Genomic DNA, 15,211 nt, shown 5'->3' with positions numbered 1-15,211 from the left:
TGAAGCAGTCTCAGCTTGCTACTTCTCCGCCATCTTGACTCCTCCCGCCTTTGGCTTTTCTAACTTGGCACTGTGAATCACCAACTTTGGACTCAGAACATTGCCTTCCCAGAACAGTGGATCTCACCGTATCTGTCATTGCAATTTGACCTGATAGCTTCCAACAGCTTAAGAAGTGCTCATTTGTCTTCCAAATTAATTTATATGAAGGCCACTGTGGTGCAGATCTTCATGTGGACCAGACAATGCAGTCTGGCCTCTCTCTTAATCATGTGGGGAATCTCCATGTTAGGATACAGGGCAAGCAGGAAGACATCCAGCTCAGTGGGATCCTTATCATGTGCAATCCCTACTAGCTAGTCTTCTTGTTTTCCACCAAGGTCCTGACAGGATTAACCCTAGTTCCAGGGACAGGAGGCTTCTTATGGGGGTTTATCTCCCTGTACTGGCAGCTTTCTTTTTAGCCCAGGCCAGCAATCTCTGCTTCTTTTTTTTTTTTTTTTCAATGTTTAAATCACAGTAATGTTATTATTATTTTTATTTTTTACAATGCCAAGTAGTTCTAAAAGTTATAAACAGTAACACATGGCAGTTGCAGCAAGTGAAAGAACAGCTTTAAAATATGTCTGCACATGACAAAGGCCTGTTGGTTATAAATCAATTTCGTCAGAAACACTGATGTACTTGGTGCCTGATCCCAGTCAAAAGGATCCTACTGTACCCAGGCCTGTTTATCATCACCTACACTCACACACGCAGAGCTTTCTTTGTGGTAGAGAAATTGTGATTTTTAAATTCTGTAACTTGCATTCAAGAATTCTTTCTTCCATTTACCATGTTTGAGAATTTAGACAATTTAACTGACTTAATTAGTTGGAGACTAACTGCCGCTCAGCAGAATCCTACCCCTTGCTAGGTGGGATCCTGCCCAACTTATAATTGTTTAATACAGACAATTAGATCTTCAAATGTACTTGGTTTAATTTTGTTCTTTAACATTAGGGGGAAAATAGTAAGAAAACCAAACAAAACAAAGCAAACAAACAAAGCATAAATTTGAGTAAACTGCTATTAGTCTGCCATACTACCCAGGCCCATTTTTCTCACACATAAATTTGAGAAACAAATACCTCCTGGGAATGTTGTGAGCATTCAACTCAGTTAATCCACCGAACAGTGATTTTTGGGTGACGATTGTAGTTACTTTTCCATTGGTGTGTCCTCAAATACACAAATTAAGAAGCATCAGGTTTTGAGGGGTGCACCCAACTGTCTCTCCACCTCTATATTATAGAAGCTGCAAATCCTGGCTTAAAAATCAATACAAACATTTCTTTTAACAAAAATGCTAGAAATGTTTGCATAATTTTGGTTTTAATTATGCACAATTCTTAGATTGTTTTCTCAGCATATTCCTAATTATCTTTTAAAAAAAAATTTCTTTTCAGCGTAACAGAATTCATTGTTTATGCACCACACCCAGTGCTCCATGCAATACGTGCCCTCCTTACTACCCACCACCTTACTCCCCCAACCTCCCCTCCACCCCTCCCCCCCGGCCCCTTCAAAACCCTCAGATTGTCTGAAAAGCAATCTCCGCTTCTTCTCTTGCTTTGCCTCTGGTCTGAATCTGTGGGCCAGCTTAAGCAGTTGAGTAGCTGTGTGGCTGTCCAAGGCTTAGGAACTAGTTAGTTGTGAGAGGAACTTTTAGACATTTATAGCCCTTTGTGGCTACATGGAATGTATTTGACAAAGTGGGTGAGAACCCTTTTGGGCTGCATGTCCTGTCCTATTCCAAAATTCTTGGGTATTTTCTGAAACGGGGCTGACCACCTTGTTGGCCTCCTGCTTCTTCACCAGGGTCCAGAGCCACTCTTCTTCAGCTTCCTTTCCTTTCAGCATCTTGGATTGTTGGTGAAGAGAGCTGAACTTTTTCTTTTAGTACAAGCATTTATAGCATAAAGTTCTCTTGTGTTTTCTTTTTCTTTTCTTTTCAGACATATTTTGATTTGCCATTTGATTTCCTATTTGCCCATTGCTTGTGCAGTAGTGTGTTGTTTAATATTTACATATAAATACTTAATATTTACATTGTAGATTTTCCAGCTTTTATTGTTGGCCTTTAGTTTTGTACCACTGTAGTTGGAAAATATACGGGGTATAATTTCAAACAAATAGAACCCCAAAATGTTAACAGTGCTGAGGTTGAAAACACTGATTTATACTGTGCTGCTTCTCAAAACTCTATAGACTCACAATTTATACACACACTTACTTTCCAATTCAGGTCTTTGTGGTTTATTTCAGTTTGTTTAAATACAGAAATAATAAACTATAAAGTTGTATAAATTCACCAATTTCTTGTTGAGCCCATTCAATCAATGCAAGACACAATCTTTATTTTTATACTATTTGCCTTTTGTAATGTTTTTGAATATTTCATGATTTCTCAATCATCGCCATCTCTTGTTATCTTTCAACAACATGCCTTTATAAGGCATAAATTGTGACTGCCACAAGTATTTTTCTGTAACTTGTATCAAACTTTTGTATTAATTCTACATTCTATTCTATAGATAATGTCAAATGCTCCCTTTTCTTTGTCTCCCTTTTAAATAGAGGTATTTTCCCCATTTTTAAAAATTTCTGTGTTAATTATACTTGAATAAAATTTTTCTTAGTTTGATTCAACATAAAACAGAAAGATCAACATATACATACATGTATACATATGTGTGCATGTATATGCATATATATGCATATATATGTATACATATATTCTTGTGTATGTTTACATATATTGGACTACAGAAGCATATGTGACTGGTTGACCAATTAGAGCTCTGACGTATTTGATCCTTTACTTCATAAGACTTGATTTGTCAAATGGGTTCTGCATCAAAATCTTTAATGTAATCTGGTTTTCTGAGACTTCTAAATTTGGAAATGTAAAGATGGATACACTGTATTATAACCATGGTTTTAATCTCCGTAAAATTCCTCACTCATATGCCTTTGAATTCAGTATATAAGTCAAATATTACCACCCCATGTGATGTCTCTAAACATCCTTCTCCTTGGTCTCCCTGTCTGCTTCAGTGAACTGTTTTCACTGGTTTCTATAGGAAGTTTCTCAGTTCTTTCAAGCTTTTGCACAGTTACATGACCTTGACCCGAAACGTGACTCCCTTTACCCCAAACACACACACACACACACCAGCTCACATCTACTTAATCTTTTATGTCACATCTGGAATGTCACCCTGAGACCACCTCTCTGGCACTCCAAGGAAACTGAGATCATCCAATTATTCTCGGCTCTAGAACTGCACACGTCTCCTGGGACATTTCTCACCCCGTACAAAGTCTGGCCTGGCTGGGTTTTGAGCGTCACTTTCCCTGCATTTTCAGCTCCAGGAGTGGAGGGGACGCTTCTGTTTCCTTCTCTGGATTCGCAGGGGCGGCAGGGGATTCTCAGCTCGCACCAAACCGAGGGTTCAGGGGGCGAGGAAGTAGGTGGGACGTGTTTAAGGCGGGGGAAAGGGCTGTGGGAGGCGAGGAGGGAGGCCCGTGTCTGTCAGCCGCAGGCGTCCAGGAGGAGGCGGTGAGGGGCAAGGATCCTCGCTGTTCAGGCTGGGGGTCCGCCGCCGAGCCCGGGACCCAGTGGCCGCCTCTCCCGCCGCCCGCAGAGGGAAGACGGGCGGTGTGTGCTGGTGGTTGGGGGCGCCGGGGGAGCCAGCGAGGGAGCCGCCGTCAGCGTTTTCCGGGAGCCCGCGGGTGACCGGATCGTCTCTGTCCCCACAGCACATTTCCTGTTGCTGGTGAAGTCGGAATGCTACTTCACCAACGGGACGGAGCGGGTGCAGTTACTGATCAAAGCAGTCTATAACGGCGAGGAGTTCGTGCGCTTCGACAGCGACGTGGGGGAGTTCCGGCCGGTGACCGAGCTGGGGCGGCCGGTCGCTCAGTCCTGGAACAGCCAGAAGGACTACATGGAGCAGACGCGGGCCGCGGTGGACACGTACTGCAGACACAACTACGGGGTGGGTGAGAGCTTCACGGTGCAGCGGCGAGGTGAGCGCGGCAGGGGCGGAGGTTGGGGGAAGGGGTGTGTGTGTGTGTGTGTGAGAGAGAGAGAGAGAGAGAGAGATAGAGAGAAACTGTGAGACAGACTCGTGGTGAGCACACAGGGTCTTGAGCAATTACAATTTAGAAGGATCCCTGTGAGAGTGCCCTGTCAGGGACACTGTGGTCTGTTTGTGTCACTGCGCAGAGTATGTGGTTGTGATTGTATGGTTGTGTCCCTGTGTGGTTGTGGGGACAGTGCAGTTGTGTCCCTGTGTGGCTGTAGGGTAGTGTGTGAGAGTTGTGCTCTGAAGTGAGGGGGGCAGAGAATGAGTGTGAGCTGGCCTGTGGGCCTGGATGTGGGGGATGGGCTGGGAGAGTGGGTGTGAGGCAAGGACACAGGAGGGGACATCTGACATCCTTGGTGGCCCCTCAGGGAGAGGTGAGGGGAGCTCAGGAGCTGCAGGTGCAGGGAACACTAGGCAGGTGGTGGAGACCTAATGGTGGTGGTGGTGGAGACCTAAAAAGTGTAATGTGCCACCCAGAAGCTCCTTGCTTTGTTTCTTAGCATATGTATTCTTACACACTTAAAATGATTTTGAAACTGCATTTTTAATTATATTTTTGTTACAAAACATATTGATACTGCTGTTTTTATAATGATAAAAGTATTTAAGGAGTTGCATATGATTTTTTGATATAGTTGTAACAATTCGCCTCACATTCCCCTTTGCTAGACCTTTTTCAATACTGCCACATGCTCAATTGAAAATTTATCTTGTTAATTTTTAATCTCTATTTCTTTGCTTTCTAAGATTATTGAACATTTTTTCATGTATTATCTGTCGAATCACTTTTACCATTTTAAAAATTATCTACTGTCTATTATCTCTGGGGTTTTGGTATTTTTCTCAGTGATTTTATGCATGCTCCATAAATAAGATTATGAGCACTTTGCTGACATTTGATCTAGCATTTTCCCTAGTTTGTGGTTTGTATTTTAGTTCTGTTTATTACTTCTTTTGCTAAGGATGTAAACATTCTTATTTAAGGAAATATACTACAAAATTGTTAGCAGTAATTTCTTAAATCTATCATTTTATGGTATTATAAAAAGCTTATCTTGTATTTCTCCTTTTACCAAAACAGAAATTACATTTATTCAGGCTTTAGTGTCAGGGATGGTCTTGGGCACTAAGGATACCTATTAGTGAGTCTCAGACCTTGCCCTGAACTCAAATGTTAGTTGTAAATGGGAGACAATTATAAAATGATAACAATTCTAATAATAGATATTTTTATACTGCAAAAAAGAAGGATTGATCAACTGGTGAAATTATGAGAACTTTTTTAAGTAAATGAGTTTCCTTGCTCTTTTTCCTCTTTCAGGACTCTCGCTGTTCTTGGACTTAGCTCCCAGAGCTAGAGAACCAGCTCTGTCTTTCCTGCTTCCCAGGGTAGAACCATGTCTGGCTTGTTCCAAGGTGTGAGCGTAGCATTCCCGGGATTTCATACTCTCTTTCCCTATCTACCTCAAGCTGTTTCCCAATTTATCCACCCTGCTTTGAGCAACAAAACAAAGATAATAAGTAGTTAACACATACTGAAGGCTAAATTCCAGTTACCGTTTTACATACTTTGGTGCATTAATCTTCACATAACTATAAGAGCTAAGTTGATATCACTATTCCCCTTTATACCTTAGAAAGCTAGGGCACAGAAGAATGTCAAAATTCTCCCAGGATGAATCAGTAAAGTAGCAGAGTCTGGATTTGAACCCGGTCAGCCTGCTCCAGAAATTGTGCTTTTAAAACACTTTATGCCTTACAAAACTTGGAAACACTTCTACAAGGATTAACTGCTTCATACTATGAAAACTAAATCCCACAAATTTCCCCAATAGCTCTCAAATCGAATGGACCCATGCTGTCAGGATGAAACTCAAGGCTCACAATACTGGTCTTATTGGGCTACATGGTCAGCTTTGGGGGAAGCCTGCTTGAGACTCAGCCTGGGACCAGAGACTGGAGGCAGCCAACACCAGAGACTGAGTCTGTCGTCCTCACTGAGTCCCTCTACCTCTTCTCTTCTAGTGGAGCCTACAGTGACTGTGTATCCTATGAAGCCCCAGCCCCTGCAACAGCACAACCTCCTGGTCTGCTCTGTGAATGGTTTCTATCCAGGCCACATTGAAGTCAGGTGGTTCCGGAATGGCCAGGAAGAGGAGTCTGGGGTCGTGTCCACAGGCCTGATCCAAAATGGAGACTGGACCTTCCAGACCCTGGTGATGCTGGAGACAGTTCCTCAGAGTGGAGAGGTCTACACCTGCCAAGTGGAGCACCCCAGTTTGACGAGCCCTGTCACCGTGGAATGGAGTGAGAAGCTCTCTGACCTCCTAAGTTCCTCACCCACTAAGGAGGGAACTTTGCTTTTCCTGAGTGTCAGGGTTCTCTCTCCTTACACCATGTTTTCATTTGCTCCAAGATCTCTTCTCTTCAGCACAGATCACTTGGGGGTAGCCATGTGATATCCTGTGGTAGAAATCCTCTGATAATTCCTAGATATCCTGTGATCATTTGTACAGATCCTGTATTCCCTGGTGAGGCAGTTATGCCTGGCAGGCAGAACAGGCAGAACAGAGAACATGTTTTGACATTTTCCATGGCTCACAGGTCATGGTTCCCTCTTCACACTGGGGATCAGTCCCCTGCCTCGGGCTGGGTTTGTGCTTCAAGCACTGTTGCTGTGAGTTGTTGATTGTGGTCTCAGAAGAGTCACATCCTCCATAATGTAGGGACCTTCCTGACTTGAGAGGAATCTAATCTTGACTCTGTCTTTCATTATCTGTGGTGCCCTGCACAATCTGTTCAGCTTCATGGACCCCGGGCTCCTCATCCATTGATGCTGAAGTAGTGGATTTGTCAGAGCTGTGATATTTAAAAAGTTCAGTGCCTAAATTTTGCATTTCTGCAATGTGATTTTTAAATTTCTTTCCCAGAAATTGCCAATTATTCGATATCTTCAAGGCAGCCTGCCTTCCTCATTCTCAGAGTTCTCAATCCCAGAGTGTCCATTGAAATTCAATTTGGTGTAAAAATGACTAAAACTGTTTCTTCTCTCAGGGGCACAGTCTGGGTCTGCACAGAGCAAGATTCTGAGTGGAACTGGAGGCTTTGTTCTGGGTCTGCTCTTCCTCGTGGTGGGGCTGTTCATCTACTTCAGGAATCAGAAGGGTAAGGCACCTGTTGGTGAGACTCCATAGAGACCCTGTGGGGGAGAAATACAGCTTTGATCAAATAAGGTCTCTGTGTACCAGTGGCCCTGTATGAAGCCTTTCTTTCCCAATTTGACCTCAGATTTCTAAGAAATCTAAAAAACAGACCATGGTTATTGGGTTTTAGCATAAGAGGTTATGTCCTGTAGAGATAGAGAGAGGTTAACAAGCGTGGGGATCTTGGTTTGGGATCCTGGGCCAAATGCACGAAGAGCCACTAAAGCTAGTGAAATCTCACTGTATTTGTGTGTTGGAAGTTTCATGGGTCACATCTTTCACTTTTTCTCCACTTTGGCATCATGTCATGTGGGTTGTGTTGTTAGAGAATCTAAGGGGCGGGTCTGGAGCTGGGACCTTATGTGTGGGCACAATTTTACCTCATCTGTTAAGTATATGTCTTCCCTTCTCTTTCCCAGGACACTCTGGACTTCAGCCAGCAGGTAATGCTCTTTCATCTTCTTTAGTGATAGATTTGGTTATTCCGGAACAGGTGGTAAAGGTGAAAGACAGAGAAAATGGGAAAGACTTTGGATCAGGCAGTTTACACTGAAGCTTCCTTCAGTGTAAATCAGGCAGTTTATACTGAACCTTCTGAAGGCCCATGTTGTAGTATAGCTTTGTCTCATGGAGACCTAAGAATATGTTCTTCTTACTGCGGGGCTTTAATTAAGACCCTGGGAGAAGAGGCTGCTTGGAGAGGTGAGTCTGGAAGCAACACTCTGCTCTGTCTCTGCAGGTCTCCTGAGCTGACGTGGAGATGGTGACACTCCAGGAAGAACCTTCCTTCCCAGCTTCTTCGCAGAGTGAAAGGCTTCCAGCTCTCACTCCTCCACAATTACAGTGCTTTCTCAGATGTGGTTGGCCCGGCTTCAGTGACCTTGCAGCATCTGTCCTCCCGGTGGCTCTCTCTGCCCCTTCCTTGACCTAGACGCCCCAGTGTGACTGCAGTAACTCATCTTGCCTTCTCTCCCGGTACCCTTCTGTGTGGCCCTTCCTGCCTCCCTTGCATGGGAGCTCACCTTCTTCTCACGTGTCTTCATAAGCTTTTCTTAAATAAACATGGAGTGAAAATCATCTGCTTTGTATAGTTTCAAGGAAAAGAAGCATAAAAGAAGACAAAGGGGGGATTCCGTCACAATAAAATAATAGTTTTTGTTTATATTCTAGAATTTTGCTCAGGATGTAGATCATAGAAGGTATCCTTGTTTCATTCCCTGTTTATTCTTGGGCTTTATGCATTCTGTAATTAAACATGTTTTCTGGGTCTAGGAAGAATCCCTTAATGACCCACATGATGTTGGTGCTCTACATGTTTGTGTTCTCACACACAAACACACAAGTCCCTTTGCACCATGGGATAAGGAAAGGGGTCAAAAAATATGAGAAATGCAAGTACGCTTTTTTTTTTTTTGAAGATTTTTTAATCTATCTGTCGGGGTGGGGAGTGGCAGGCAGAGGGAGAGAAGCAGGCTCCCCGCTGAGTGGGGAGCCTGATGTGAGACTCAGTCCCAGGATCCTTGGGCATGAACTGAGCCAAAAGCAGATGACTCCGTTAAATGTCTGAGCCACCCAGATGTCCCAGAAATGCAAGTAAGTTAAGGATATGATGCCCTTAGAATTTTTGTAATCACATTCTTTTGTCTCTTTATCTTTGGTTTTTTTAATTTCATTTTTAATATTTGAATTCCATTTTGTTTTTTAAATACACTCCACGCCCAATGTGGGACATAAACTCATAACCCTGAGATCAGGAGTTGAATATTCCATTGACTGAACCAGTCAGGTGCCCCTTTCCCTGATTTTTTATAGGAAACTAAAGCTGAGTAAACCCCTTTCCTTATACTGATGGTGAGCTCTATCAATACTTCCATCTTTTTCTGTCTCTCAGATAAACTCGGTGGCATGCTGACACTCTGGCTTGGGATGCAGCCTTCCCCATAACTAAGTCTCAGATCATCTGGACAAAGCGTGACTCTAGGGGAAAAGTTGCATTTCTGACCCTTCCAGATTGTGTATAAACTTACTGTCTACAGGAATATCCCAGAGAGATATTATCTTAGTAGAAATCAGAAGCAGTGCTGGGAAAGAAAGGGGAAGTTATGAATCTGATGTCCATATAAACAATGAAATACTATGCAACTGGAAAGAAAAATAACACTTTACTATAAAATAATCTCTAAAGCATTTTTATAGGTACAGGAAAATTTATATAGCACACTACACTTTAATAAGATAGAGGAAGAGAATAGGAATATATAGCTATATCAACTCATTTTATATATATCACATCTATCATTTCTAAGCCACATAATTCTCTATGACAATAGAAATTTTTTTTTTAGAAAAAAATGGTCGTATCTTGGGCAAAATGAATGAATACTTTGAAAGGAACAGAGATGAAGGCTGGACTTTTCTGAATATGTCTTCTTTAATAATTTGAGGAAATTTCAACTATTTTATATAATAAAAGATTTAAATAAAAAGTTTAGAAACACAGTACATAAAAACTAAAACCAGACTGCAATGATGAAACAAATGTGACAAAAATTATATGGTGGGAGACACACTAGAATGTAAACCAAATATTTTTGGCCCTTTGATAAAACACTGTGGAACTGTAATTGTAAATCAGTACATAGTTCTAAATTCCTTAGACTTCAATGGTATGAGTTGGAAAGGTTTCAGAAGAATGCCCCTAGATTGGTTAAGGAGATGATGAGTTCTGCTATCATATTCTGTCTGAATAGTCACTTTGAAATGTAAATCAAATCTAAGAGTAGACAATAGATTCAGAGGTTCATTTCAGGGTAATAGAGATTTCAACACAATTTTTCTACTATCAGAGACAGCCATAATTATCAAGCCAATTCGAAGTTTATTTTATGCATGTTTTGGTCCTATCATGCATTATTGATGTGAAGAAGTTTATCAACCTGTGGGAGTTTAATAAGCTAACAGTCATGTATCCAACATTTCTATGGCTTTATCAAACCCCGTTTGATCCCAAGGCTGCAACATTACTTTTGTTGTGTTGTCCAAGGTGAGACGTTGTGTCATTTATGTTAGATTCTGGTGTGACATTATAATGTAGAATTAAAATGTATGGCAGGAATATTTCAGTGGAGATGCTTTCTGTTGCCAGTGGAGAAAAAACAATCTAATTTGCTTTATTTTCCTTTAACTCCTTGTCTCACATGGCAGACAGATCCAGGGTAGCTCATCTCCAGAACTGGTCAATTAATCAGACCCGTAATGTCTCCAGTGATCCTGGCACTTTGTATCTCATCTCTCTATCATACACCACATGTCAGTGTTCCTGAAATGGTAGTAGGGTGCCTTCAGTGGCTTTAGGCTTCGTTTTCTTTCATAATTTACAAAGGCAGGAAAAGGGAATTGTTTCTGTTCATATGCTTTAAGGGAGAACTAAACATTTTTGAGTGTCCCCAGTGACCTACTTCCCCACACATTGGGAGAACCATGGGATTACTGTGGTATTCTCAGACAAACCATGCCCCATCCTTTGTGGGCTGGGCCTGCCTCACCTGATGGATTGGAAAGATGGGAGCAAATAATCTTGTTCAGGAAGAAAGAAATGTTAGATGCAGTAGAGGAGAACAATTTCATGTAAGGAACTTATAGTATCAGGTATTATTAGTGTTATTATTTTTAATTATTTCCTCATGAAGGATGATTGATTGTTGAGGACCAGCATCATGAAGGTTTTGAGGTTGCTTTTTTTTTTTTTAAATACAGGGTATTAAATGGCAGCTATAAACCCAATTGCAATTAAAAACAGCAACTAAGCAAGTGGATTATTTGTTTGTTCTTAGAAGTTAGTGTGCTCATACTTAATTTTTAAAGAAACATGCATTTTCCAGAAAATTTTCAAACAAAAACATTAATGAATATTAAGTTTGATACAATGCTAAAATCTGTTCTGCATCAATTTTGATAGGCACTCTTTTTGGAATTGGTTCATTATTGGTTAAATACACAAATACAGCAGAGTCCAGAATTAGATTCTGAACGGTTGAGTTCAGCTTAAAATAGCATTTCAAACATATACAATGGGGAATGTACAGTCTCTTCAATAAATGGTGTTGGGAAACTGGACAGCAACATGCAAATAAATGAAAACGAATCATTATCTCACTATATACCCCCCCAAAACCAAAAAATGGATAAAGACATGAATGTAATACCTGAAACCATATAACTCCTGGAAGAAAACATAGGTGGTCAGTCCTTGACATCTATCTTGGTGATGAGTTTTTGAAATAGTACATCAAAGTTAAAGGCCATAAAAGTAAAAATGAACTGTGCAACTACATGAAACTAAAAAGCTTTTGCACAACAAAGGAAACCATCAGCAAATGAAAAAGCAACTATAAAATGGGAGAAAATATTTGCAAATAATATACATAAAGAACTCTTTCAACTTAAAAGCAAAAAAGCCCCAATCTAATTATAAATTGGGTAGAGGATCTGAATACACATTTCCCCAAAGCATCCATACCAGTGACCAACAGGCCCATGCAAAGTACTCGATATCACTAATCATTAAGACAAAGCAAATCCAATCCAAAACTGACATATCACTTTACACTTGTTAGGACGGTATTATCAAATAGACAAGAAATAACAGGGGTTGTTTTCAGGGATGTGACAAAAAGAACCCTTATGCGCTATAGGAGTGAAAGTAAATTGGTGCAGCCACTATGAAAAACAGTGTGAAAATTTCTCAAAAGGATTAAAAATAGACATATCACAGGATCTGGGGATTCTACTTTTGGGTATTTAAACAAAGAAAATTAAAACACTAATTTGAAAAGATTGTTGCATCTTCATATTCATTGCAGCCCTATTTACAGTAGAGAAGATATGGAAACAACCTAAGTGTCCATCAAGAGATGAATGGGTAAAGCAAAGAAGGTATACATACATCAACAAAAATTATTTAGCCACAAGAAAGAATGAAGTTTTTCCATTTGTGACAACATGAAGAGAATTTTAGGACATTATGTTAATTGAAATATGTCACAGAGAAAAGGCAAATTAGAGTGATCTCACCTATATGTTGAACTAAAAAAAAACCAAAAAACAAAACAAAAAAAAAACCAAAACCCCTAAAGAGCCAAACTCACAGACACAGAGAAGAGATGGGTGATTGCCAAAAGTGGGAAGTTGGGGGTGGTAAATGAGTCTGATGTGTGTAGTAGGTAGCTATTTCTTCTTAGATCAAGAAAATTCACTTTCAATAGATTTTTAAAATCTAGATATAGAAAAATTAAATGCAGGTGTTGAATTATGTCAAATAATATTTTATGATTCTATGAAGATGGTCATATTTCTTGCCTCCTTCTTTAACTTAGTATGATAAAATGCATTAATTAATTCTTAAATGTTAAAATAACCTTGCAGTCTGGGAGTAAATTCCAAATAGTCATGATGTATTGTACTTTTTGAATATCACTGAATTCAATTTGATGATTTTTTCTTAAGAATTTGACATCTGTCTTTATAAGAGTGACTAGTCTGTATATTTCTTTTGGTTACAGTGTCCTTGTTAGGTTTTCAAATAAAGGTTATCCTGGTCTCATTTTTTACTTACAAATTTTTTTCTCTTTTTACTCTTTTGGAGGTTTGTATAAATTAGGGTGGTTTCTTTTTTCAATATTTTGAAGAATTGACTGGAGAGCTAAACTTGTGGTTTTGTTATGGAACAGAATGGACTTATTTTCTTTATTATATAAGAAACTCTTTATTTTATACATCATTTGTGAGCTTTGGTACATTGCATATTTTGAGTAATTTATCCACTACATATAAAATTTATTTTTATAAACTTATTCATAATATTTGTTATTATTACTTCATGATGAAGAATCTGTGGGACTAAAACTAAACATAAAATATTTGTGTTATTTGAGTTCCAGAAGGAGATGAAAAATAGGTGACAATGACAAACTTTTTGAGGGCAACTTGACTGAATATTCCAAACCCTGCAAAAGACATGCACCTAAAGATTCAAGGAGCTGTGTAAACTCAAAACAAATGGTAAGATAGTCAACAAAAGCACTCACATAATAATAATTGCATTAAATGTAGATTATTTAAACCATCAATTAACAGACACACTTCAGTTTGGAAAAAAATGACCCTTCTGTGCTGTCTACAACAAGCTCACTTAAAATTTAGCAATATGGAAAGTCTGAAATAGAATAATTCAAAAAGATAAGCCCAAGAAAACAATTACCAAAAAAAAGTAGGGATAGCTGTATGAGTTACATTAGGATTCAGATAGAAGAATATGGTCACAGGTACAGAGATGTGATACATAATAATCATAATGATAATCTTCCAAGAAGACATAGCAATCCTAAATGTGTATGTACCAAACAACAGAGTTGCAAAGTAGGTGAAACAAAAACTGATAAAACTGAAAGAAGAAATATACAAAAGCACAAATATACTTGAAGGCTTCAGTACTCTTTTTTGGACAATTAATGAAACCACTAGATAGAAATTCAGTAAGACCATAGAACTCAACACCATCCACCAACATAATCTAATTAACACAGACCATTCCACCAAATAGGAACAGAATATATCCTTTTCAAATGCATGAAATCTTTGTGAAGATAGATGGTCTCATGGGCCATATAGAAACTTAAACAAATGCTAAAGAACTGAAATGCTACAGATTGTGTTCTTTGCATACAGTGGAATTAAGCTAAAAATCAGTAACAGAGGGGAACGTGGGTGGCTCAGTCGGTTAAGTGTTGGACTCCTGATCTCAGCTCAGGTCTTGATCTCAGAGTTTTGAGTTCAAGCCCCATGTTGAGTTCTACAGTGGGTGTGGAGGCAACTTAAAAAAAAAAAAAAAATCAGTAAGAGAAAGAAAAACCAGTACACCTCCTAACACTTGGGCCCTGAACAATGTATTTGGATCAGAAAGGATGTCTTAAGAAACATATAGAATACATTAAATTAAATGAAAGGGAAAATAACACATTTTGAAAATATATTTAATTTGTGATGCATAATTAAAACAGTAATTAGAAAAAAACATGGTGCTAAATGCATACATTAAAAAAAGAGAAAGGGGGCATATCAATAATCTATGTTCCCAACTCAATAATGTAGAAGAAGTAGCAGCAAAATAACCTAAAGCAAGCCGAAGAGAAGAATTAGTACAAATAAGAGCAGAAATGAACAAAACTGGAAAAAGGAAAACGATAGAAAAAATGAGTGACACAAAAAGTTTGTTCTTTGAAAAGGTCAGTGGAACTGACAAACTTCTACAAGGACTGACAAAGGGAATAGAAAAGACACAATTAAAAATTTCCATAACATTAGAGAGTGGAGACCGTAAAATACCCCAGAAAGTGTGAAGGCGCTTTGAGATTGAAAAACAAAGGTGGGAACTCCATACAGTTTATAGAGTTTTATTCAGGGTCATGTACAGACAGGAAGGATCCAGCAGCTGGCAATCCACACACCTGTGCAGCTAGACTTAGGTTACAGATTTTATAGAGTGGGGGGACATACAGGAGGGCATTGTAGTGACATCAGGGGTTTGACAAAGTTGATTCATAGACAACATTTAATGTATTTGTGACACCATGTGTACATAAGAGGGGGAAAAACTGTTATTTCTAACAGTTATCTAAACAGATATATGGAAGACTGGAATAAGTCTCCCTGCATTCTGATCATGGCCTAGAGTTCCAAGGAAAATACAATAACCTCCAAGGGGCCTGGGATGTAAAGCCCTGAGGGAGTCATTAAGACGATGTGGACAGGATAGTAGGCCAAAGAAGGATCAGTACCATCAGCACTCCTGCCCTCCTCCCCCAGCATCTTTATAGC

The 15,211-nt window shown here is 39.5% G+C and overlaps 1 protein-coding gene across 1 annotated transcript in view; it reads left to right on the top strand.

The window, feature by feature from the left end:
- LOC132017849 (DLA class II histocompatibility antigen, DR-1 beta chain) overlaps positions 1-8,413 on the top strand; it is a 22,940-nt gene extending 14,527 nt beyond the window's left edge. Inside the window, exons 2-6 of the mRNA XM_059399959.1 lie at positions 3,805-4,074; positions 6,159-6,440; positions 7,188-7,298; positions 7,756-7,779; positions 8,076-8,413. Coding sequence (XP_059255942.1) covers positions 3,805-4,074; positions 6,159-6,440; positions 7,188-7,298; positions 7,756-7,779; positions 8,076-8,089 — 701 coding nt within the window. The 3' untranslated portion in view covers positions 8,090-8,413. The remainder of the gene's footprint in view (positions 1-3,804; positions 4,075-6,158; positions 6,441-7,187; positions 7,299-7,755; positions 7,780-8,075) is intronic.
- The last annotated feature ends 6,798 nt before the right edge of the window (positions 8,414-15,211 follow it).

Source organism: Mustela nigripes, chromosome 5, assembly GCF_022355385.1.
Source record: "Mustela nigripes isolate SB6536 chromosome 5, MUSNIG.SB6536, whole genome shotgun sequence".
In the NCBI taxonomy this organism is placed as follows: Eukaryota; Metazoa; Chordata; class Mammalia; order Carnivora; family Mustelidae; genus Mustela; species Mustela nigripes.
This window is presented reverse-complemented; position numbering and strand designations above follow the sequence as displayed.